Here is a 26,133-nt window from a genome sequence, read left to right on the forward strand (position 1 = left end):
TTTTACAGCCATCACCTGTCAGAAAGCAAGATAAATGCTCTGCAAGTTTCCGGGTGTACTCTAGAGCATTCACAATTTGAGGAATCTGCAGTTAAAAATAGCCATCAGAAATTAGTGGAAATACACAGTCATCCAACAGTTTAAGCTTTGAAATGTATCAAAGTACTCGAAGACCCACTCTCGGCAACCAGGTTACGGGAGTACCTTTCATCTATAAGACTGAAGGGACACAGAAAGCACACTTTTCCACAGAAATTGAACTTAGATGGGAAAATGTACTAGTATACCGACCCCATTTTCACTCGAGTTGAAGACAGCTACACTCCCCCAACACAATTCCTATTATCAATGTTTCGGTGCTCGGACCTTAATTCCAAAGATCATTAAAGCACAATGAAACCAGTCATCAGAGCAGAGTCACCCCTTGCTGACTGACAGCATAAAGACCTATGAAGTGGAGCAGACTGTGGTGCAAAATTGGGTTTGATCTAGGTCATTGACAGTGATGGATTATAAATAAACAAACCCTCAAGGCTAAATAAACACCATACTATGCTTATTCGGAAATCTTTCCACATCCAACACACAATGGCAAGATACATAAAGCATGAATCTAGAACATCTTCATACTACAAAACAATTCTCTTTTCTTGGAAGAAACTGTTTAATGTTATGTTTTTGGAGATAATGAAAAAACGTTAGACTATGATAAAGCAGTGACACATTTCAACAGTAATGAATGAACAGGTTAAGCTATAATTGGACACACGACTCAAACAAGCCATAAAAAAATGTCAAATGATAAAACAAACTTGTCATAAAAGAATATCCAGTTTACCTTTTCTGCACGTGCTCTTTGCCCTCTGGTGAGGGTGGGCAAGAATCAGATGAACTTGAGTCTGAAGACGATGAAGAAGAGGAGGAAGAGGAGGAGGAGGAAGAAGATGAGGAAGAGGAGCATGAGGAAGATGATGATGATGATGATGATGAGCTCCTTCTTCGTTGAGTTCTATTTTCCTCAGGCAGAGTAGGAGACAAAGAGGTTGCAGATGGCGGCTTTGATGAACCTTTCTTTTCATCGGGTGTATCTGTTTGAGTGTCTTGAGGAGGGGTAGGCAATCTACATAGTTTTAGACCAAGATTGGAGTCACCTGAATGTTCACCTTTGCTTGGGTACTGGGGACTTTTCCTTGGGCTTCTATTGTCAGCAAGTTGGCACTCCACGATAGATGTCAACATGGACAATTGTTGGTTCACTTGCTCAACTGCTAATAAGTGTTTTGGGCTAGCTGCACTGCATTTCTGCTGCACATAGGGTATTAATACAGGTAAATGGGATTTGGGCAGCTCATTCACATTTGTGGAAGACACACTGGGATTCAATTGCTCACCAAGTTCCACAAAGGACACATTTGGCTTCAGGTGCACAACAGGTCCCATACAAGAAAGACGGTCTTGCAGTTGCTCAGATTGTTCTGCTGAGATCATTCTAGGCTTTAGGTGTTCCTGGGGTTCTCCTGATGCCAGCTGGGGCTTTGGCTCCATGAGAGAATCTTCCGAGGCCAGACGGGCTTTTAATGGCGCAGAAGAATGCATTGGCAATTGGGGCTTTGGTTGCTCTACAATATCCACAGACATTGGTCTGGATTTCAATTCTTCAGACTTCTCCAGTGAGGTCATGAGGGGCTTTAGTTGGTCAACTGGCTCCATAGAATTCATTCTGGCATTCACTGCATTCTCACAATCCCTTGAGAATTGGGCCTTCTGTTCCACTACAGGCTGTGTGAATGAAATATGCGCATTAATTTGCTCAACAAACTCCACCGAAGAGCACTGGGTATTCTGCTCAAAAGGTGTGGAGAGTTTGGGTTGGGTCCTCAGTTCAGCAACCTCTGTAGAGGACAGGTGGACTTGAATAGTCTCTATAGATTCAGTGGAAGGATGCAGTGTCTTCAGCTGATGAGCAGGTTCAGTGAAAGAAAGTGGGTCCTTCAGCTCCTCCACAGGATCTTTAGAGGTCACACAAGGATGCAACTGTGAAGTAGAATCCACAGATACCAGACTATCCTTCCTCTGCTCAAGATGTTCTGTTGGGAACTTGGTTTTGTGATGTTCAACATTTTCCAAAGTCAGCTGAGCATTAGGTTGCTCAACAGGCTCTACTCCAGTCAGTGAAGATTTCTGCTGCTCAACAAGTTGTGTTGAAGATGGTTGCGGCTTTAAAGGCTCAACAGGTTCTACTGAAGGCAAAGATTTCAGTGGTTCAAAAGCTTTTGTGGAGTATAGATGGGATTGAAATTTTGGTGGTTGCTCACTCGTTCTTGTTGATAAAGGGTATTTTGTTTTTTCTACAGATCTTGCTGAAGAAAGAGGATTTTTAAAATGCTCAAGAGGTTTTGTAGAAGCGAGCAGGGATTTTGATTGCTCAATCAATTTTGTTGAGGACACCTGAAATTGGAATTTGGGTTTTGATGGCTCAGACTTTGCAGAAGGCAAGTGGAACTGGAATTTTGATTGCTCAGTAAGTTTTGAGGAGGACAACAAAAACTTTGGTTGCTCAGAAAGTTTTAATGTTGGCAAGGATTTTGATTGTTCTATAGGTATCAATGGAGATGGCTGAGATTTCTGCTGGTCTTCAGTTCTTGTGGATAGAAGTGACTTTGTGTGCTCTGTAGCTTTTACTAAGGAAGGAAGAAATTTTGGCTGTTCTGCAAGTCTTAAGGTTGGTGGAGATTTCACATCTGCTTCGTGTCTTGACAAAGAAAGCATTGCCTTTTTCTGATCATGTTTAACTGAAGGCTTTGTCAGCTCTTCATGTCTTCTCAGTGATAGTAGTGCCTTCGGTTGTTCGTCATCTTTTATGGATTTCATATCAACTTCCTGCTTCTTCAAAAGTGGCAGTGGCTTTGGAAGCTCTTCAGGTTTTGTCAAAAGTAATGGGGTCTTTGGCTGCTCACCGGGTTTTACAGAGCACAGTAGAGGTTTCTGTGTCTCTGTGGGTTTTATGGAGTACAAGGATGATTTTGCCTGCAGTGCAGGCTTTGTAGAGGATAACAAGGATTTTGATCGCTCAAAAGATTTTGCAGAGGGTTGCAAAGATTTTATTTGCTCTACAGATTTTGTTGAATTCAAATTGTCACGCAAAGAAGAAAGCTGGGAATTAAAATCACCTGTGGTGGACGATGGTTGGGACTTTAGTCCACCAGTTGTAGAGGACAGCTGGGATTTTAGTTGTTCAGATGCAGTGAAGCTCCTAGTTGTTACAGGCAAACGTGGAGGAGACTTAACAGGGGAAGCATGGCTTGCAGGAGAACTGGAACGGGAACTGCTGGAGGAATAACCAGTCAAAGAATTGTTCCTTCTCAGACCAGACCGGTTAGGACTGTTTATAGGTAGCACCTGTGCCTTTCGCCCCCTCTCTATTAAGTTAGGAGAGCTATCTTTTTTTACAAATGCAGGAGATTCTTTTTTCACTGTATTACCACTCTGAGGAGACTGCTCACCATTTGGAGAAACTCTCACTAATCCAGGTGGGGATACACTCCTTTCTGAAGATGATCTATTGGATGGTAACACGCGAATAGGGCGGGGTCGCTGCTTTTTTAAAGCCAACTGCTTCTGTTTTGGAGACTCTTCTCTTGATGGGGATGGTGAGCTGCTGTCCCTGGACAAAGATCTTGCAGCAATGGAAATAAGTTTCTCTCTAGAAGATCTTCGTTTTGTGCTGGACACAATCTTTTTGTCTGGAGAGGGCTTAGATTTGTTCTGCCGTGTGGGTAGCAGTTTTTCTTGCACAGACGATTTTGAGTATTTGTCCAAGAGTGGAGGTGACCTTGATTTCTTTTTCCCAGGAGAATCACCCCTGTCTTTCCTTGGAGACCATCGAGCCTGTACTTGCTTTGTTGGAGTTCTTGAGGAATTTGTCTTTGGTGAGGCTTGTTTTTGTTTTGGCCTTGAAGATGATCTTGATCTCCTTCTTGGTGATGCTTTTGATTTCACTGGACCTGGAGAAAGTTTTGATCTGCCTTTTTTAGACGATGACCTGGACATATCAAGCTTAGGTGGGGACCCGGATCTGCCACTCTTCATAGACAAGGCAGCACCTTTTTTTGGAGAACTTCTGCATTTTTCCTGTCTGGATGTAGACCTAGACCGACGTCCCCTTGAAGAGGATCCAGACCTCTTTCGACAATATTTGTATTTATCTCGTCTTGATCTTGAGCGGGATCGGACTCGCCGAGGAGATGAACCAGATCTTCCTCGGCGTGGAGAGAGTTGAAGTCTTTGCCTTGAGGAGGATCTAGACCTTCGCCCTCTTGGAGAGGACAGTGACCTACGTCGATGCCTCTGACCAAATCTAGATCCATCTTGCCTGGATGTTGACCTAGACCTTCCTCCTCTTGTGGAGGACCCAGACCTCTTCCGAGAATGTCTAAAAGTGTTTCTTCTTGATGTAGACCTAGACCTACCTCGCCTTGGAGAAGAGCCGGACCTCCGCCTTGGAGAAGCTCTCAGTTTTTCAGGTCTGCGACGAGGGGATTCAGATTTATCTCTCCTAGGAGAACAGGGCCAGCCTTTTGACTTTGTAGTCTCACTCTTTTCAGGCACTTTGGATATCTCAGACTTTTCTTGGATAGAGGATTTTAATTTCCTCCTAGGGGAGGAAGATCTGCTTCTTCTTGGAATTCCTTTAGTTTTCTCCTGTTTAGTGAATGACCCAGGAAACCCTGGTCGTGAATAGTCCACAGATTTCTCAGACCTTGGTGAAGACTCTGCAGGTCTTAAAGGTGATAGAGTTTTCTTTGGTACCTGCTCAATGGACACTGATCGACTCCTTGGAAAGGATCCAGAACGGCTTCGATTTATATCCAAACGTGCTTTCCTAAGCCGAGAAGATGACCTAGATCGGCTCCTGTCTGTAGATGACCCAGAGCCACTTTCTTCTGATGATGTGGTACTGCATTGCCCAGATGATGCACTTCTCGCTTTCCTTTGAGAAGAAATGGACCTGCTTCGCCTTACTGGCAATGAAGTTTTATCCTGAAGTATAGAGGAGCTAGACTTATTTTGTGGTGGTGATGCCACAAATTTACCCTTGGACATAGATCGCTCAGGCCCACGTTGCCTGGGAGGAGATGGTAATCTTTCTTCTTGCACAGGCAGTGAACGAGATCTGCTTCGTCCAACCAGGGCTGTAGATTTAACACGATCTGGAGACGAACCAGAACTACTGCTTCTTGAGGAAGCTCTTGACGCAACAACTGGAGACCTTGTTCTTTCCTGCTTTGGGGGACTTCTGGATTTAGCAGTTTGCTCTGAGGGCGACTGTGACATGTTTTGTCTTGGCTGCTTTTTACTAATTTCTCTCTCAATGGTGGATGAGCTAGAACCACTACGTCTAGGTGGTGTTCTTGGTCTCTCTTTTCTTGGGGAACGAGATCTTTGGCGTAGAGATTTCTGGGATTTCTCTCCCTTTTCTGGAATGGGTAGAGCACTGATTTTCAACTGAGATGTACCCAATAACTCCTTTGATGCAGAGGATAAGCTAGACTTTTCATGACGTGGAGGTGTTAACTTTTTCTCTGGCGAGGACTCAGGACTATACAATTGGGGTGGTGTTTTCACTTTGACGGATGAAGATAAACCAGACTTGCTGTGCCGCTCTGTGTGTCCTGGAATGGAGCCAAGCTGGTTAAGACTAGCAGCTGCCTCTGATTTAGCATCCTGTTCTGGTACTGAACCAGACCCACTTCTCAAAGACACATATTTTAATCCTACTTTTGAGACTGGAGTTGTAGAAGTACCACTTCCCTGTGGAGAAAATTTAGGAATGCTTTTTAGTTCTTGCAAAGTTGCAACCGAATGCCTTGGTGAGGTCTGTAACTTATCAAGCATTGGAGGTGATCTGCTACGTATGTGAGTTTTTACTGATACATCTAAATGTTCTGGTGAAGAGACCGCTCTGCCCCGTAATGGTGATATTCTAGATTTGCCTTTCTTATCGGGAGAATACCCAGCTCTTGTTTTCTGTGACATTTCTCTTGATTTCTCTTTATGTTCTGGTGATAAACTTGACGGAGGGTGCCTTTTGAAGTTCCCAGATTTTTCTTTATACCCTGGAGAGGATGCTAATTTGCTTCTTGGAGAAGACATTTGTTTGGTCACTAATGAGGAAGTCCCAGTACGAGATTTTAATGGAGAAGATCTAGATCGGTCTTTCCTTTCCACTGACCCAGACCGACTTCGTCGCTGAGATAATCTAGTCTTACCTTTCAGCTCTGGAGATGAATCTGAACTGCTTCCCCCCGATGAAGCCTCCGGCTTTTTCTTTTTTGGGGGGGTCCTGGCTTTCTCTTTCAGGGGTGGAGAAACCCTGTGCAGGTTTCGCCTTGGAGGAGATTTTGATTTCTCAAGTGGTTCAGGAGAAGAATTAGAACTACTATGCCTAGGTGATCTGGATTCCTTGCTTGGTTCTAGAGAGGAGCTAGATCTTCTTCGTCTTGGAGGAGTTCTTGATTTCTCTTTACATTCAGGAGAGGATGCTGAGCTGCTTTTCCTGGAAGGAGATTTTGATTTTACTCTCTGTTCTGGAGAAGACCCAGTCTCCCTACGTCTTGGAGGCATTCGTGATTTCTGATTCCGCTCTGGAGAGGAATCCGAGGAGCTTCGGCTTGGGGGAGTCCTTAATTTGCCTTTCTGATCAGGAGATAAAGCTCTTCTGTGCCTTGGAGGGGTTCGCCGTGGGGGTGTTCTTGATTTTTCTTTAATTTCAGGAGAGGAGACAGATCTCCGGCGCCTTGTAGGACTTCTTGATTTATTTGCCACCTCCGGAGAGGATGCAGATCTGCTACGAGAAGCAGTTATTCTTGTTGATCCCCTCCCATCTGGTGAAGAGTCAGAACTGCTGCTACCTGAAGATGATTGAGATGTGCTTTTCCTGGAAGGTGTCTTTGATTTAGCACCTCCAGACCGCCCACGTCTTAGAGGCACTTTCAATGGTTCTTTTTGCTCGGGAGATGAATCAGATCGGTTTCTTCTAGGGGGCGATCTCAGGTTTTCCTGAACCTCAGGAGACGAATGAGACTGGCTTTGCCTTCTGGATGATTTCAATTTTTCCATTTCTACGGAAGAACTGGGTCTACTTCGTCGTGGAGGTGTGCTAGATTTAATCTTTTCTTCTGAAGAAGAGTCAGACCTACTACACCTTTGAGAAATTTTCAATTTGTCATTCCTATCTGGTGAAGGACCACACTTCAGTCGCCGTGGTGGAGTTTTTGCTTTAACAGTTCTCTCAGGTGAAGACTCTGAGCGGTGTCGCCTTGGAGGAGTTATTGATTTGGCCTTTACTTCTGGAGAGGAGCTTGACCGATCATGCCTTAGCGCACTTCTAGGTTTCTGCTTAGAGTTTGGGGACGCTTCAGAATCAAGTCTTCTTATTGGCAACGCCGAATTCTCTTTCCGAGCGGAAGAACCAGACCTGCGTAGTCTTGGAGAAACTTTCAATTTGTCTTTCATTTGAGAAGATCCAGACCTTTTTCGCTGTGGGGGTGTTTTTGATTTTACATTTAATCTGGGAGACGACCCAGACCTTTCACGCCTCAGAGGTGACGTTGATTTGCCTTTCACCCCTGTAGAAGAACCAGACCTGCATCGTCTAGGTGATTTAGAATTTTCTTTCACCCTGGAAGTGCTTGACTTTTGTGGTTTAGGAGAAATCTTAGATTTTGCTTTGATCTCTGGAGAAGAGCTAGACCTACGTCGCAATGGAGAGGTTTTTAATTTTGTCTTCATCTCTGGAGAAGAACTAGACCTGTGCCACCTAGGAGGTGTTTTAGATTTCTCTTCTCGTCCTAAAGAACCAGACCCATCTTGCCTTGTGGGAGTTTTTGATTGTTTTCTTCGTTTAGGAGGAGTTTTCGATTTCTCTTTTAATCCTGGAGAGGATTCAGAACGCTCTTGCCTTGGCGGAGTTTTTGAGTTCACTCTTATGAATGGAGAAGACCTTGATCGAGGTCTCCTTGGAGGAGTTTCAGACTTTTCTTTGGCTCTGGGAGAAGACCCTGCCTTGTGACCTCTAAGGGGAGTTTTTGATTTTGCTCTCACCTCTGGAGAAGAGATGGAGCTACTTCTCCTTGCAATTATCTGAGATTTTACAGTTCTTGGAGAAGAACCAGATTTTCCACGCTTTTGTGGAGTTACAGATTTAGATCTTAACCGTTTTGGAGTTCTAGACCTACACCTTTCACTTTTTGGAGGAGTTTTGGATCTTGACTGGCCTTGCTTTGGCGGTGTCCTTGACAGAGATCTCCCACGTTTCTGTGGTGATCTGGTTTTAGAAACAATTAGTTTCTTAGGAGTTCGTGATTTAGATCTGCCACGCTTCTGAGGTGTTTTGGACCTACTCTTACCTCTTTTTTGAGGGGTTCTTGATCGTACTCTTTTCTGGGGTGTCTTGGACCTGCCTCTTCTTTGTGGGGTTCTAGACCGAGATTTACCCCATCGTTTCGGAGACCTAGACCTAGATCTACTCCTAGACCTACCCCAGCGTTTTGGGGAACGGGATCTTGACCTGCCCCATCGCTGGCGGGATCCAGAGCGACCCCATCTCTGTGGAGACCTAGATCTGCGCCAGCCCCACCTCTGGGGAGACCTGGACCTGCCCCATCTCTGTGGTGTTCTAGATCTTCCCCACCTTTGCGGCGTCCTGGACTTTCTCCATCTCTGTGGTGTTTTTGATTTAGATCTGCGTTTTTGGGGGGTCTTTGACCGACCTCGTTTGGGAGAAGACTTGGATCTTGCTCCTTTTGGTGAAGATTTAGACCTTCCTTGTTTTGGAGTTCTTGATCTAGACTTTCCCTTCCTTGGAGTCTTTGAACGAGCACGCTTTGGGGAACTGCTTGATCGGTCATGTTTAGTGGATATTTTAGAGGTCTTTTTAGGGGGTGTTTTTGCTCGCTCCTTCTCAGAAGGAGATCTAGATCTTGCAAGTCTTTGGGAAGAGTTTAACTTGCCCTCATTGGTGGTAGAAACCAAAGGTCCAGAAGGAGATCTGCTTCTTGCTGGGGATATGGCCTTTGATTTCATTTTCTTTTGGTCTGACGAATTGCTACGATCTCTAGAAGAATCTTCACTTTCTGAAGAAGAGTTCTCACTATTGGGAGATGCAACTCTTCCACTCCGCACAGGTGAAACTGTTCTTTTGAAAGAGTTTTCCACAGGAGATGTCCTCTTTGAAGCTGACCTCTTTCCTGGTGAGGACTTTGAAGTGGACAAGGTTTTAGCTGCATTCTGCAATTTTTCATGATGTTTTAGCAAGTCACACTCTATCTGAGTAGCAGACTTTCTCTGCTCTGGTGATCTAATCCTTCCTGAAAGTGAACTTCCAGGTTCCTTTGAAATCTTCTCTGGAGATGCCCTGGCTGAACTAGGAGATCTGTTTTTGCAAGATGATTCTTTCAGCACTTCACTTTTATCTTTGCTTCTTTTTCTCTGGGAAGGTAAGCTATGACTTGGTGAATGTCTGTCCGACTCCTTCTGCATTTCATTTTCAGCACGCCGGTGTTGCTCTCCAAGAGTAGGAGACTCTCTCCGATCTAGAACTTTAGCAGAACTTTTGTCTTTTTTCACAGGGGATAAAGACTTTTGCCTAGCTTCTTTTGTTCTTTTTGATGACTTCTGCAAAAGAGGAATACAACATTACTGCAACCAAGGCTTTCTTTAAGACATGGGAGAATCTAAAAACTCAGACTATAGTATAACAAAATATTTAAATAGAAAAGGTTATTTGCACATGGATTAAAACGGTCAAAAGGAGATGCAGAACGAGAGGGTGCTAGTTTTACCTGCTGGAACCAAGATATGATCTCAAATGTCCTTATAGTCATGCCTGCAAGATGTTATACCATTGCAGAGGGACACTTCCACTAAGCTTGGTAAATCTAAGCTGTTATGCTCTGTAATGTTTTTCTGGCCAAGCCTGTGTTTTTTTTACAATTGATTCAATCATGCTAGCTCAAGTGGAAGTGAGGTAACTGTACTTTCTGGCTCTCACCAGGATAAAGTACTTTCAGTCCCATTTATTAAAATACTTTATCTTCATCATGACTGGGATATTAATGAAAGTGTGTGCGCTCCCCCCTCACGCCCCCAGTAATTGAAAAGCATGTTACTTACCTTTGGTAACGATATATCTGTAAGAAACATTAGTTAGTGCTAGATTCCTTACCTTATAATTACCCCCAGGCGTCAGACTGGATCCGGAAAGTTTTCGTCAGCTGTACCCCTACGCGTCGGTAGGCGTCATGCTGCTCCGCGTATGTCGGCATCGTAGTCGCCGAGATGAAGTTGCTGGAGCTACTTAGACTCACCCACGCGCACTGACGTCAGTTCTGGACACGACTTTCCGTGCCAGGAACGCAGAGCTATGCAAGATACTGACCACTGGTACATTGAAACTAGGGCCCTGAAAGGGATGACTTTAACCGTAGAAATCAGTTCGCATAACAGGGAGGATGGGTGGGGCGGTAAAGAATCGATCACTAACTTATGTTTCTTACAGATAAATATCGTTAACGAAGGTAAGTAACTTGCTCATCTGAAAGAAACTAGTTAGTGATAGATTCCTTACCTTAGAAGAGATACCCCAGCAATACCAACCCCGGTGTTGGGTCTGCGAACAAAGATCACACCAGAAAGTCACTGCAAACAGAACTACCAAAGAAGCAGTCTCTCCGGACTTGACGGTCAAGGCAATAATCCTTAGTAAAAGTGTGCAGCGAGGCCCACGTGGCTGCCTCACATGTCTTGCAGGGAGACACCACGTCCCAATGCAGTAGTAGCTGCTGTCGCCCTAGTAGAATGGGCGCGCAACCTCATCGGCGGTTCCTTTTTAGCCAGAGAATAACATGCCTTGATGCACAAGACGACCCAGTGGGAGTTAGTACATCCCGCCTTTCTTGGCGCCCACGTATCAAACATACAAACCTACCACGTAGCTGGTCATCCACCCGGTACGGTTGTGTGCGATTCAGGTAAAATGAGTGCACGTTTTGGGTCCAGACGGTGGAGCCTCTCCCTCTCTGGAAGGGTGCAGAGGTGGAAAGAAAGCAGGCAAGGTGATAGTTTGCCCGAAGTGGAAGGCAGCGACAACGTTTGGCAAGCAGGAAGGGCAGGTGCGAAGCACAACCTTGTCCAGATGGACCGATAGAAAAGGAGGCTTACAGGAAAGACTGGAGCTCACTCGCATGCCTAGCGGAGGTGACAGCAACCAGGTAAGCAGTCTTTAAAGTCACTAAACGAGGAAGACCGTTGTGAAGCAGATCAAAGGGATGGAACATCAAATAGTTAAGAACCAGATTCAAGTCCCACTGAGGCATCAAAAACGGAAAAGGAGGTAAAAGGTGAGTAATGTCTTTGAGAAATCTATTTACAACAGGGGACTTGAAAAGAGAGGGCTGATCAGGGAGCCTGAGAAAGGCTGAAATTGCAAAAAGGTAGCACCTTAATAGTGCCCAGAGCAGAGCCCTGCTGGGCCAGAGAAAGAAGGAACAAAAGGACTTATGAAAGAGGGGCAGAAAGGGGATCTGCAGCCTTTGCTGTGCACCATGAGTAGGGAAGAACAATTGTTACTTACCTGTAAACAGGTGGTTCTCCAGTATTGGTGTCTTTCATAGATTCACATGCTTGAATATTCCCCGTCGTCGAAGTGGGAGTCCCACGGTAAATAAAATAGCAATATGGCTAAATATATATATATATATATATATATATATATATATATATATATATGAAAACATAATACATAATAAAAGAGAGGAAATACAACTCTAAAACAATTCCTACATATGAATGCATGGTAAAGAGAAAAAAACTATTTATAACACATTAGTGTCATTATGTTAGTCCAAATTACAGCGAATCAGGCGCTAGCACCCTCTAGAACCTTCTCCTCAGAAGCTCAAGCCCTCAGATTTTCGTAGCACCAAGTGACCAAGAGTGCATGAGGAGAAGAGAGCCTCTGAGGGGAGGAGGGTGGGTCGCATGTGAATCTATGAAAGACACCAATACTGGAGAACCACCTGTTTACAGGAAAGTAACAATTGTTCTTCTCCAGTATTAGGGGTGTCTTTCATAGATTCATATGCTTGAATAGAATAGCAAGCAGTAACCTCCGAGAGCTGAGATTGCTAAGCGAACAAGTTACTTACCTTCGGTAACGATATATCTGTAAGAAACAGTAGTTAGTATTAGATTCCTTACCTTAGAATATCCCCAGGCGTCAGTCTGGATCCGGAAACTTTTGCGTAGCAGTACCCCTGCGCGTCGGTAGGCGTCGTCTGCAGGCGTCCCCTGCGGCTCCGCGTCGTCGGCGTCGTGCTGACGTCGCTGGAGTATATAGACGCCGCCTCCGCGCGCTGACGTCAGTTCTTTGCACACAGCTTTTCCGCGCCAGAACACGCAGAGCCATGTGAGAACTAACACTGGTGCCATATGAACCTAGGGCCCTGAAAGGGATGTCCTTAACCCTAGGTATCAGTTCGCAGAACGGGGAGGATGGGTGGGGCGGTAAGGAATCTAATACTAACTACTGTTTCTTACAGATACATCGTTACCGAAGGTAAGTAACTTGTTCATCTGAAAGAAACAGGTTAGTATTGGATTCCTTACCTTAGAATAGATACCCCAGCAATACCAACCCCGGTGGTGGGTCTGCGAACCAATACAAACCTACACCAGAAAGTCCTGGAGGACCGAACGGCCAAAGAAGCCATCCCTCCGGACTTGACTGTCCAGGCAGTAGTGCCTCGCAAAGGTGTGCAGCGAGGCCCACGTATCTGCCTGGCAAATGTCCTGCAAAGGGACTCCCCGGCCCAGGGCAGTAGTAGCCGCCGTGGCCCGAGTGGAATGGGCCCTCAGCCCAACAGGAGGCTCCTTCCGAGCCAAAGAGTAGCATGCTTTGATGCACAGGACGACCCACCGAGAGATGGTTCGTTTCTGTACCGCCCTTCCCTTCTTCTCACCCACGTAGCCAACAAACAGTTGGTCATCCACCCGGAACTGGCGTGTGCGATCCATATAAAATGAAAGCGCACGTTTTGGGTCCAGACGATGGAGCCGCTCTTCATCCTTTGAAGGATGCGGAGGCGGGAAGAAGGAGGGTAAGGTGATGGACTGCCCGATGTGAAAAGCAGAAACTACTTTGGGCAGGAAAGAAGGCCTAGTCCTAAGAACCACCTTGTCAGGATGGACGGACAAGAAAGGAGGTTTTACAGAAAGAGCCTGGAGCTCACTCACTCTCCTGGCAGAGGTGATGGCAACCAGGAAGGCCGTCTTTAAAGTGACCAGACGGAGAGGACAGGAATGAAGCGGCTCAAAGGGAGCGCACATCAAGAATGTCAGAACCAGGTTCAAGTCCCACTGAGGCATCACGAACGGAACAGGTGGATACATGTGCGTGATGCCTTTCAAGAATCTCAGCACAATAGGGGACTTGAATAAAGATGGCTGATCAGGTAGCCTTAAGAAGGCGGAAAGGTAGCCCTTGATAGTGCCCAGAGCAGAGCCCTGCTGGGCAAGAGAAAGAAGGAAGAGGAGAACCTCGGAAAGAGGGGCAGAAAGGGGATCCACAGCCTTTGCTGTGCACCATGCCACAAATCTGTTCCACCGGCAGGCGTATACCGACTTTGTGGAGGGACGCCTGGCTGCCAGAATCACATCACAGACTTCAGGAGGCAAGTCGAATGGCCTCAACTGTCCCCGCTCAATCTCCACGCATGGAGGTGGAGGCTGGACAGGTTCGGGTGGAGGACCGTCCCCTGCTGCTGCGACGGAAGGTCCTCCTGAAGGGGCAGGCGGATCGAGGGACCGACTGACATGCTGAGTAGCTCGGGATACCAGTATCTTCGAGCCCAGTCCGGAGCCACAAGGATAACTTGGGCCCGGTCGCGCCTGATCTTCTTCAGCACTCTGGGCAGAAGTGGTATAGGCGGAAAGGCGTACAACAGACCGCAACTCCACTCGCGCCGAAAGGCGTTGCCGAGTGAGTGCCGTCTTGGAAACTCCAACACGCAGAACTGATGACATTGCGCGTTCTCTTCTGTGGCGAATAGATCTAACCAAGGCTCTCCCCATTGCTGAAAGAGGCCGTTCGCCACGTCCGAGTTCAGACGCCATTCGTGATCCACCGAGCACCGACGGCTGAGCTCGTCCGCCCTGGCGTTCAGAGAACCTGCCAGGTGTTGAACCGTCAGAGCCACGCCCTGACGTTCCAGCCATTGCCAGAGGCGCAGAGCCTCCTGGCAAAGGGTCCACGACCCAACACCGCCCTGTTTGTTGCAGTACCACATGGCGGTGGTGTTGTCCGTGAACACCTGCACTACACTCCCGTTGACAAAGGGGAGGAATGCCTTCAGTGCTAGGCGAATCGCCCGCAGCTCCAACATGTTGATATGGAGCCGGGACTCCGCCGGAGACCAGATGCCTCTGATCTCCGCCTCTCCCAAGTGGCCTCCCCAGCCCTGGAGGGACGCGTCCGTCACAACTACGTGCTCCGGTTGGGGAAGGGAGAGGGATCTGCCCCTGACCCAATCGCGGTCCCTAAGCCACCACTGCAACTGTCTCGCAGTGCCCTCCGAGATCAGGACATGGTCGGATAGGTTGCCCTGATGCTGGGCCACTGAAACTTCAGGTCCCACTGCAGAGCCCGCATCCGCCACCTGGCGTGATGCACCAGTAGGATGCAGGAGGCCATCAACCCCAGAAGCCGCAGCGTCAACCTGACCGAAACCCGGGATAACGGCTGAAAGATGGGAATCAGAGCCTGAATATCCCGGACCCGCCGTTCCGGAGGATAAACCCGAAACTGCGCCGAGTCGAGAACCGCTCCGATGAAAAGGAGCTTTTGAGAGGGACACAGGTGTGATTTCGGCACATTGATGGAAAACCCCAGCTCGTGCAGGTCTGCCGTCATCTGAAGGTGGTGGACGACTGTTTGGGGCGAGCCCGCCTTCAACAACCAGTCGTCGAGGTAGGGGAAGACTGAAACCCCTAACCGGCGCAGATGAGCTGCGACCACCGCCATCACTTTCGTGAACACCCGTGGGGCGCTGGTAAGGCAGAATGGGAGCACGATAAACTGAAAGTGCTCGTGGCCTACCGTGAACCGCAGGTAACGCCGGTGGGCCGGCAGGACGGGGATGTGAAAATACGCATCCTGCAAGTCCAACGCTACCATCCAGTCTTGTGGGTCTAGAGCAGCCAAGACCTGAGCCAAAGTCAACATCTTGAACTTCTCCTTCCGGAGGAAGCCGTTGACGTTCCGTAGGTCCAAGATAGGACGGAGGCCACCTTTGTCCTTCTTGGGCACCAGAAAGTAGTGGGAGTAGCAACCACACCCTACTTCTGGCCCAGGAACGCGCTCGATGGCCCCCTTGGCCAAGAGGGCCGTAACTTCCTCCTGCAGAAGTGTCAAGTGGTCCCCCGACACACGGTGGTTCTGCGGTGGCATGGCTGGAGGAGTGGACTCGAAGGGGAGGGAGTAGCCCCTTCGGACGAGCTGCAGCACCCACCTGTCCGATGTAATCGCGCGCCAGCGGGAGTGGTGATGGCAAACCCTGCCACCCACTGGCGTCACGTGAGCCCGAAAGCTCGGACTAGGAAGATTTGGAGGCTGCTGCGGGGGGAGGTGTGGACTGACCTCGCCGCTGCCCCCTACCGCCACCACGGCGGAATCCACGGCCACCACCGCGCTGGGGAGCGTTCTGCGGCGCGTGGCTGGCAGCACGTGTGGGACCGCCCCTTCCTTGGCCACGAAAGGGGCGAAACGAACCCGTTTGCTGGCGCTGGGTCGAAAGACCCAAGGACTTGGCCGTGACCCTGGAGTCCTTGAAGCGCTCAAGCGCGTTGTCCGCCTTGTCACCGAACAGGCGACTGCCATCAAACGGCATGTCCATGAGGGCATTCTGGACATCCGGCGAGAAGTTGGCGGATCGCAGCCAAGCATGGCGACGAATCGCCACCGTCGTGGACATAGCCCGTCCCAGCAAGTCGGTCGTGTCAAGACCACACCTGATCGAATACCTCGCCGCGTCCCGGCCTTCAACCAAGGCCTGGTTGAGCTTGTCCCGCACCTCCTGCGGGCATTGCGGCAGACACTCCGCGACCGCATCCCACAGAGAGTGGGTGTAGCGGCCCAAGAGGCACGCGGTATTGCAAGACCGCAGTCCAGCGCTCAAAGACGAAAAGACCTTCTTGCCAAATTGGTTATATCGCTTCGATTCCCGATCGGGCGGGGCCGACGGGAATGCGGACTGGGAAGTGGAGGCCTGGATCACCAGACTCTCCGGGGAGGGATGGGTGGAGAGGAAGGCAGGGTTGTCCGAACACGGACGGTGACGCCTGGCAACGTTCCGGTCAACTGGTGCACCGGAAGCGGGCCTGGACCAGGTGCCCAAAAGGACATCCGTCAGGGCCTCATTAAACGGCAGCAGAGGCTCCTGAGGGCATGACTGCGGTTTAAACACTTCGGTGAGAATGTTAGGTTTCACCTTAGCGACGGGGAGCTCAAGGCGCAAGGCCTTGGCAGCCCTCATCAGGACCACCGAATAGGCAGCCCCCGCCTCCGACGCCACAGGGGAAGGCGAGACAAACCCAGGGTTGGGCGACTCGTCCAGACCACTGGCATCACCTAAGTCACCTACCCAGTCCACGTCATACTGGCAGGCCCGTGACAAAGGGTCCTCAGACCCCTCCCAACCCTCACCATACTCGTCCTCATCGCCGTAGTCCGGGTCGACGATATAGACCGGCTCCTCGGAGCCAATGGGCCCCAACGGCGCCGGACTCGGCGTCGGACGATGCCGGTCCGACTCCGCGTCAGGAGTCAGAGAGGGAATGGGGGTGGCGCCGCGCGGCGCCGGGGACCCGACGCCGGCCGGAACCGACGGCGGAGTCACGGCGCCGCGCGGAGGCGGCACCACGGGTTGGCCCAATGGAATCGGCGCCGGAGAGGCCGGTGGACCAGCCGGCGACGACCCTGAAGGGCCCAGCGGCGCCGGGGCCGGAGCCGCCGGCGGCGTCGGGGCAGGAGCACCCGAACCGCTCGGGCCCCCAGACGGGATCAACGGGCCCGCAGGCGCCGTAGGCCCCGCCGGAGGAGACATCGCCCTCATAGCCATGAGGAACTCCTCAATCTCCTCGCGCGACACGCCTTCCCCAGGGAAGGACGGGTATGGGGCAGACGGCGATCCACGCGGGGCCGCGGCCACCCGAACCCCCGGCCGCATCACGCGGGCGTCGGGGGGAGTCGGGGGTACGATGACGACGCCCCGACTTCTTGTGTCGCTTACCTGATGAACCGGAGGAATGGTGGCGACTCCCGGAGCGCTCATGGCGGCTCCGCGATCGTTCCCTCGACCGCTCCCTCGACCTCCGACCGGACCGGACCCGCTCTCGACGCGGGGCCGACACTCGGAGCTCGAGCAGCTTGCGGGACCGCTCCCGCCTAGCTTTACTAGTCAAGGCCCGGCAGTCGACGCAGGACTCCACGTCGTGGTCCGCGCCCAGACACCGGAGGCAGAGTCGATGGTGGTCGGTGACCGACATCATGCGGTCGCACCCGTCGCAACTCTTGAAACCGGGCATCCTACCGGCACCTGAAGAAAGAGTTAGAGTTAACAAAAACTTGGTCAAAAGACCGGAGTACTGCTCTTCGGATCTGCGCTAACTGGCGCGGAAAAAAGAAGAACTGACGTCAGCGCGCGGAGGCGGCGTCTATATACTCCAGCGACGTCATCACGGCGCACGACGCCGACGACGCGGAGCCGCAGGGGACGCCTGCAGACGACGCCTACCGACGCGCAGGGGTACTGCTACGCAAAAGTTTCCGGATCCAGACTGAGGCCTGGGGATATTCTAAGGTAAGGAATCTAATACTAACCTGTTTCTTTCAGATATACCTAGCTAACAGCCATTGGGTACTGGAAATTTTTCAATGATTGTCTGATTGAACAGTTATTCTCTTTCCAGAGGCATCTATTAACTTGGACTCCTTATCAGAAGGAGGTGCTTCTCCTGAGCTTTATGAATTTACTCTTTTGCATGCATTTGAAACTACAAAGGAATCCAAAGGTAACTGACCCATGATACATACAGGGTCAGATGGAGGAGCTTTGTATTTTTTATCTACTCTAGGTGTGAGGATACGTGACCTAACAAGATCTTTAAAGACTTCGTCTGCATGCCTCATCATGCCCTTTAACATGGGCAAAGGCGGATGTTTTGTGTGTATTTCCTAAGGTTTCCAAAAGGAAATCTTCTAGGTCTTCTTTATATAAAGTGACCCCAAGATAAGTGGCTGCTTTGGCAATTAACTCTTAATGTGTTATCATCAGGAAGGGAAGGTTTGGCTGGATACAGATCAGGATCTTTGTCTCCCGGTGGATCAATGTTACAGTCATCCCACGGGTCAGGAAGCTCATCATCTACATTATCAGCTATATCGATCTATGTCAGGAGACCCTGGAGGTGTAATGTGTAAAGGGTCTGATGGCGGTATGGCACGTAGTGCTGGAGAGGGTGGAGTGGTTGGTGGAATATTAATAGGACTTGTCGCTATGTTCTTTTTCTTCTTCATAGGTATTCCATACTCTGTGTCTAGCTTTCTCTTTGGAGGTGGTATCACTGGTGTAGTGATAATGTCTCCAGTTGCATGGTTAATGTTTGGGGTCCAGTTTATACTGCATTTTCTCTAGCATCTGCTCCGGTGGCTTCAAAGGAGCATCTTGGTCTTTCGGTGCCCAAATTTTCAGAGCGGAGCTGGATTGGTCTTTTATCTTTCAAGGGGGTATAATCTCGGTTCGAGCCCGAACCGGTAGGCTGGACTGTTTTGGTGCACAGACGGAAGGCGGGCCGTTGGAATCAGAGTCTCTGTGCCTACCATAGCCTGCAGTGGTGAACCAGAAGCCTTTGGCTTGATTGGAGTGGGTTTCATGTGCAACGGGGCTTTGCTACTCATGGCACCCTCTCCAGATGGAACGTCGAGGGACTAGAGTTCTATCTCCAACTCCGAATCAGCGTCCTGAACAGAAAAGGCCTATTTCGCCACCCACACCACCATCTCTTTCACCGAAGATATTGGGAGTTTCTTCGATAGACTATTGCTGCATGTTTCTGCGTCGAACAGGACGGTCTCAGTCTTTTTTTAACGGAACAACCTACACGCGTCGCAGTCTTCCTCTTTAAGCTAAGGGGAGAGAAAAAGGTTACAGACCGTACGAAGATCTGGGTGTTTAGAATGACACCTAGGACAGAATTGGAATGGCGACCGTTCCATCTGCGGAAGATTAGATGCAGGATCTTAGAGTAGAAACAGGAAAAAATCTAGGCCCAAAATGATAATGAAAGTTTTTAAAAGTTCTTCCAAACGCAGAAGATGGTAACGTGATCGAAAACAATACCAACAAGGGTAGAGTGAATTGCGAACCGAAGGGATCCCGATTGACTGTTTCAAATCGGAGCCCGAACCAGATGGCGGAAATAACCTAAGAAATAGAGTTGATGCTCATGCGCATCATCAATGGAAGGAGGAGTCACCTTACCTCGTGACTGGAAAAGACTTCTTCGAAGAAAAATAACTTGCAAACATCCGGACCCAACATTACAAAGCATGTGTGTTTACAACACACATGCCTTGAACATACTTTTAACAAGAGTCCTGCCGCTGGGAATCTGTCATACCAGAATATGTGGAAGACACTCCAGAATATGTGGAAGCTGTAGCAGCCTCAATCACGAAACTGCAGTGTGTCGGTTGGTGGAGGAGATACGCTGGGTAAGTGGGGGGAAGGACGATGCTTGTGGGCAATCAAACAGTCCACACGAGCCCCAGAATCAGGTCTACCCCAACGCACCAGCAAAATATCAAGCAGTGCCTCACAAAAGGGTAGCACTGGTTCAACACATGACTAACCTGGATGAAGAACTCCAATGAGGGCGGTCAGTAGACTTAGCTACCAAAGGACGAGACAAATCCAAGACCTCAGCCACCCTTGTCAACATGTCTGACAAAGAACAGTTTCCCTCCGTAGCTAGGCCCGGAGAAGAACGAAGGCAAAAAGCAAGTTAAGACTTTAACCCACCTGCTTCACCTAGTTCAGTTAACCAACTGTCCGTCATGGGAGGAAATGCAGACATTGGCCATACCAAACCAATCCCCTCCTCATCGTCTAAATAATGTTCATGTGATGGTTCTGCATAAACATGATGCACTGGCTCTGTACCAGAGGATCAACGTCGCACCGATGTCTGAAGAAGACAGTGGAAGGACGTCCAACTAGGTCTACAACATCTGAGCGAATTCCGCAGGATCGTATACCAGCTCTGAGTCTGAGTCTACTGGAGATACTGACACCGTCTGAGCAAGTCGTGAAGACTCGTGTACTGGTGCAAAGGTGGAAATATTGGTGCCGCAGGTGTGAACCCCAAAGTGCTGTGCACCGGAGTCGATGAAGACACAGGCCTAACTGCAGCCGAGGGCAAACCCATCGGAGTTGGCATAGTCAAGGCACCAGACTCCTCCTTAGGGCACGGGAGCGCTCCAGAGGAATGTGAAGACTCAAAAATGGCGTGTAGAGCTCAAAAGTAATGTCTCATTATGATCAAAGTCGCCCCAGCTTTAGGAGAAGCAGGGAGGCGCGGGAGAGACTCTTGCATGGGGTCCTCCCCCTGAGAGTTGGAGGAGCTGTGGGAAACCACTTTGTGAGGCGAAGAAGCTGGGGGATGCCGCAACTTCGATGCTTTCGACTAGACTTACTGTGGCCCATCAACTGGGAGTGACGTCCATGGGAACGGCGCCGCAAAAGAACCTTAGAGCGAGGAGACCGAGTTCGATGAGACTTGGAGGACTGCATTAACTGCAGTCAGGAGCTTCATCCGTCGCCCCAGCAGCGACTTTGGCTTCAATTGTTGACAAGCATTGCCCCTTTCGGAGTCGTGGTGCTCGCCCATGCACCACATACGGACAGAATGAGGGTCCGTGGGTGAGATCTGTTTAGTACAAGACCTACAAGGTTTAAAGCCAGAAGGCATAAAAAAAAATGGCTTACTGTTCCTGACTAAAAAACATATGCCAGAAAACGGGCAGAGGAACAGCTTCTCTGGATCCACATTTTAGTGCGGAAAATAAAAAACTGACATCTGCGCATCAGGCATGGGCTTATATGGACTCAGTCGACATCAAATCCAGTGGACGACACCACAACGGCGTTTCATGACGCCCTCAACCGACACAGATTCTGCTGAAAACATTTCAGATCCAGTCTGGTGCCTGTGGAGAATTCCAAGGTAAGGAATCTGTGGCTAGATGTCCATCAGATACTCTATTACTATGCAATACTGTGTATGGTTTATTAGCACATAAAGCTTGATTTGCACCAATGTTGCGAGCAGAGGTAACAGAAACTAAAAAGGCTGCATTTCATTTAAGGTGTTAAAGGAGGCTTTGTGAATGGTTTAAAGGGTATCCCATTAATTTAGATAGTACAATGTTAAGTTCTAAAGGAGGAGAAGGAGACCTTACAGGAGGGACGACTTTAATACCTTCTAGAAATTCTTTGCCAAATGTATTCAAAGGAAGATTTAAGAATGAGGATCCAGCAGGAGGCTATGGCCGTAAGGTGTACTTTAATTGTTGAACGTTATAAGCTAGACTTTGCTGGATGAAGTAAAGGATTTCTAGATCCATGAGCTACAATGGACTAGGCCATTCTGGTGCCATCATCATTCTGGTCTCGGACTAGTAAAACTACATCAGAACTGTCAGTATAAGAGGGATTGTAGGAAGCGAGCAAATACATTTTTTTAAATAATCTATCCAAAGGGCATTCCCCATTGACCCTGGCTGGTAAAATTTGGAAGCGTAGTCTTGGCATTTTTTTTGGCTCATCTAACAAGTCTATTTGAGGATAGCTCCAGTTTTGGAAATTTGCCTCCAAAACATTTTCGTTTTCAACACAGATGCGATTTTCCTGGAAAGTTCAGCTCAGGGAGTCAGGGTCAATGTATTGAACACCTTGAAGATGGAATGCTATGATTGCTAAGCGCCTTGCAATGATCTAGTTCCATATGGCTTGCCACTCGATGGAAAGAATTCTTCAAAGTGCCCTTCCCTGCTTGTGCCTGTAGTACATTGTTGTGGTGTCCGTCTAAACAAGCAGAGAAGTTGTGATTGAAGACAAAGGATTTTAAAGACAAATGAACTCCTCTCACCTCTCGCAGGTTGACGTGGTAGGTTTTCTCTTTTTCAGACCATAAACCACGGGCCCTTAAATGGCCCATGTGTGTTCCCCATCCTTGGCGGAAGGAGTCTGTGATTAGAGTTTGTAATAGAAGATCCTGATGGTATAACGTCCCTTTCAACAGATTTGTCGGTCTTGTCCACCACAGAAGGTGCTTAACTGAAGATTGATAAGTCTGTTTCTGTTTTCAGCTACCTGAAAACTGGTTCCACTGGTCCTCTAGATATTGCTATACAGTTCTCATGTGAAGCCGTGCATGAAGAACAAGAAAAATGCAAGAGGCCAATGAACCCAGTAGGGATGATACTTGTAGGGCTGTCTGACGCGTTTGCAGTAGATTGTGGCATTTCAGTTGGTCTGAAAATTGTCTCTACTCCAAAGGTTAAACATTTACCAACTGGGTATCTAGTATAGCTCCACGGTAGTATGTCCTTTGCAGTGGGTAAACTGTAGACTTCCTTGAGGTTTGAGGTCCACCCGAATACCCAATTTGGACAGTGTTGAGGCATATTTGAAAATGCTTCAATGTCTCCTCTGACCATGTTCCTTTTCATTAACCAGTAATCTATGTACAGGTAGCCTAAAATCTTTTGATTGCTTATATGTGCTGCAACTACAGCCATACATTTGGCAAATGATTGAGGAGCTGGCTTTACTATGAAAGGTAGGACATTGTACTGAAAATGTCTGGAGCCTATTAAGAATAAGAGAAAAGTTTGATTTGTTGTTATCGGAATGTGGAAATATGAATCTTTAAAGTCTACTGCACACTTCCAGTCTCCTTGATGTAGTTGAGGATAGAACTGGTGTATTGCAAGCATTATTAATTTCTCTTATGTTTTTATACTTGCTAAGTACTCAAAAGATTGAGATTCGGTGTGAACACCTTTCGTTCCATTTTTCATAAGTACCAGGAATAAATGCACAATTCTTTTTGATGAAACAGAACCTCCCATTTTTAGACCACAAGATGTGGACCTGTTGCAATAGGTCTTGTTGATAGGTTGATGTTTTGTCTGGTGGATCAGAAGGAGGAGACAACTTGAAACGAAGACCATGTCCATTCTGAACAATAATCATAACTAATTTGTCTCCAGTTATAACGAATATGCTACTTACCAGTATGCATCTGTTCTTGGCATGTAGGGCTGCTGACATTCATATCTGTTGCATAGATTGCCGCCTAGTGTTGGGTCCGGATGATTGCACATTGTTGTCTTGGAAGAGTCTTCCAAGTATCACGAGATAGGTGGCTCCTCCCCTTGACTACAGTGCGCATGGGCATCGACTCCATCCCCAGATTGTTTATAGCCATTGTGGCAAAGATGGAGTGTAACACTGTGAGTGATGACCATGCTGTAGGAGAGTGGGGTCTGCAATCCCATGGCCACCCCAGATTTTTGCTTTTTGCTTTACTGATTTACGACTTTCCCTGGCTGTGGGCCTGCTAATCAGACCCACAGCCTAGCTGTTCTCTCTCTAAATTGCAACCATGTACATTAGGTGCAATTTACCAATTGGTACTGGGCCACCTTATCAGTCCCTGTACAGCATACCTTAGGTATCCAGGGCATAGGTGTACTCAGGGTCTACCAGGGGCTGAAGCATGTATTATGCCACCCCTGGCTGGCCACCCAAACAGACACAACTGGCTGCACGACAGCTGGGGCAAGGTGGTGTAAACACCCTTTGCTTTAGATATAGTATTCCTATATCTAACCCTAAAATGGACACATATATTCCTATCAGTCACTCCTATGGCAGGCCTTATCAATCCTGAAGGCAGAGTGCTTGGAGTTATGTGAGATAGTGCTCTAACATGAGCTGAGCCCGTTTGCAGCTTGCGGAACCAAGTCCAAATAGCTGTTCCATGATAACGCTATACCATATACTCTTAAGTGCATTATAATCCTCACGGTTAAATGCTAACTTTGGTATAGCATTATCAAAACATGTCGAGTAAGGTGTCATACGAATTGGAATACTAACCCCTAGCCAATTCTGGCGACGGGGTTAGCATTCCACCCTTCTAGAGGGACACGACATGTATGTAACTGTGAACCCCGGTTAAAGTCAGACACAGCCTCAGCTCCACAAAATGGATGCTGCCACCGAGACACAAGCCTGCCCTCCTGCTGCTGGGAGTCCTTCCAGCAACGGAGGCCTGGACAAAGGGTTTCCTGCCAGGGGCGGTGCTAGCACCATCCCAGACAGGATTTTGTGTATCCCAGGTAGGCAGGGCTGAAAGGAAGGTGACTGCAAGTGGCACCCCGGTGCTCACTGTGCATATGCCGGCTCAAACCAGTTCCTGGGGCACACCAGCCCCTGAGCTGGGGAGAGACCGGACAAAGGAGAGGGGTGTAACCACCCCCCTCCTAGTCCCACCCATAGGGCAGGACTTAGTCGCGTGCCAGCCCCTTTTCTTAGGATAAAGGTAGGAGCAGGCCCCCTTCCCAAATTAGATAATCTTGAATCTTGAAACTACTTTCCACGAAAGGAACTCTTGACTCTTCTGAAGACACTCCCTTGTGGCTAAGGAGTAGCCACCCTGCACCAGCAGGCACCATCGAAGCTCTTGCGGTTTGCTGCACGTCCATCCTCCGGATCAAGACTGCCCAGCTCGACGAGACCCGGATTCCTTGCCATCTCTGACCTCTACCTACATCATCCAGCCCAGCTGAGATTCGTGGGTGTGACGAGACCCGTGGGACCGGCCATCTTCAAGACCTGCACGACGCTTCACCAGCACGACCCCCGAGAGACCCTCGAGTAAGTGCATTGGGGTTTGAGAAGCCCTAACCCCAAGCAGCTCCAGCACCGAAGTCCAGCCTCCCAGCATCCACAAGATCTGCGTGGGGCCCTTCTGCTCTTTGCTGCTTCCCGCGTTGTCCGGTCACTTGCCCGTTGGCTAGTGACCCTCTTGACGACGTACCACGACGTTTTCACCGCTGGCCTAGGTCCCCTAGACTGGCCCTTGCTTCCTGTCCAACAAGAAGTACCCAGGACCCTCCTGGTCCACTCCAGACGCCATCTTGACACCACCGCGTGGGCTTGCCTTTGCCAAGGTTTGTTGCTCAAATCCTGAGTCCAGCATCGCCGACAGCCGACAGCCTCGTGGGACAGCTCGCACCTCCAGCCTGGACGCCGACAACGCCTCCTAGCCCGTGTGACTGCAGAGTCCAGCGTCGCCCACTCACCTGGTCGAGGTGACTTCATCCGGTGCCATCCTGGTGCCCACATAATCACTGGCTAGTGATTAAGAACTGAGTCCCCTCTGCTTTCAGGTCGTCTCCTTCACTGATCCAGCCTTGGATCACACCGAACATCTTCACTGGTCGCCTGCCAGCAACTTCTTTCAGGCTCCACAGACTTCAACGAGGATTCCCGACGTCTTTTGAACCCTATGCAGCCGCGGCCCCTGGGCTAGGTAACTTGAGTATTTCGGTACTCCAGCACAGGTCCACTATCCAAGTGTCCAGATCCTTTGTCGTTTTCAGTCTATCTAGTCGGATTCGTCCGGAAACAGTAACTTTAGAAACGCTAGCATCCATAGACTTCTTCCCGCATCCCGCGTGAGAGTGCACACTCTGCACCCCATCTCCCTAGGCCTCCTGCTCGTAATCTTAAGGTTCAGTAGTGTAGTCCTAGCGATCCTGAAGCCTTTGGATCTTGTTACTTACCTGCTAGTATTTCGCATTCCACTTTGTGTATATGGTTTTTCGTGCCCCTCGGGCATTGGTGTAAATTGTGCAACTTAAAGTATTTTCGTACGAGTTTTGTATTGTGCTTAGCTCCCTGACTCAAAGAGTTCAGGGTAGACTGGTTATAAATAAATATCCTT

At 48.8% G+C, this 26,133-nt stretch overlaps 1 protein-coding gene across 3 annotated transcripts in view; it reads right to left on the reverse strand.

The window, feature by feature from the left end:
• LOC144768881 (uncharacterized) overlaps positions 1–26,133 on the reverse strand; it is a 993,034-nt gene that overhangs the window by 334,308 nt on the left and 632,593 nt on the right. For all 3 annotated transcript variants that reach the window (XM_078652892.1, XM_078652890.1, XM_078652891.1), the window contains exon 11: positions 839–9,675. In XM_078652892.1, coding sequence (XP_078509018.1) covers positions 839–9,675 — 8,837 coding nt within the window. The remainder of the gene's footprint in view (positions 1–838; positions 9,676–26,133) is intronic.

Source organism: Lissotriton helveticus, chromosome 7 (genome assembly GCF_964261635.1).
Source record: "Lissotriton helveticus chromosome 7, aLisHel1.1, whole genome shotgun sequence".
Taxonomy (NCBI): domain Eukaryota; kingdom Metazoa; phylum Chordata; class Amphibia; order Caudata; family Salamandridae; genus Lissotriton; species Lissotriton helveticus.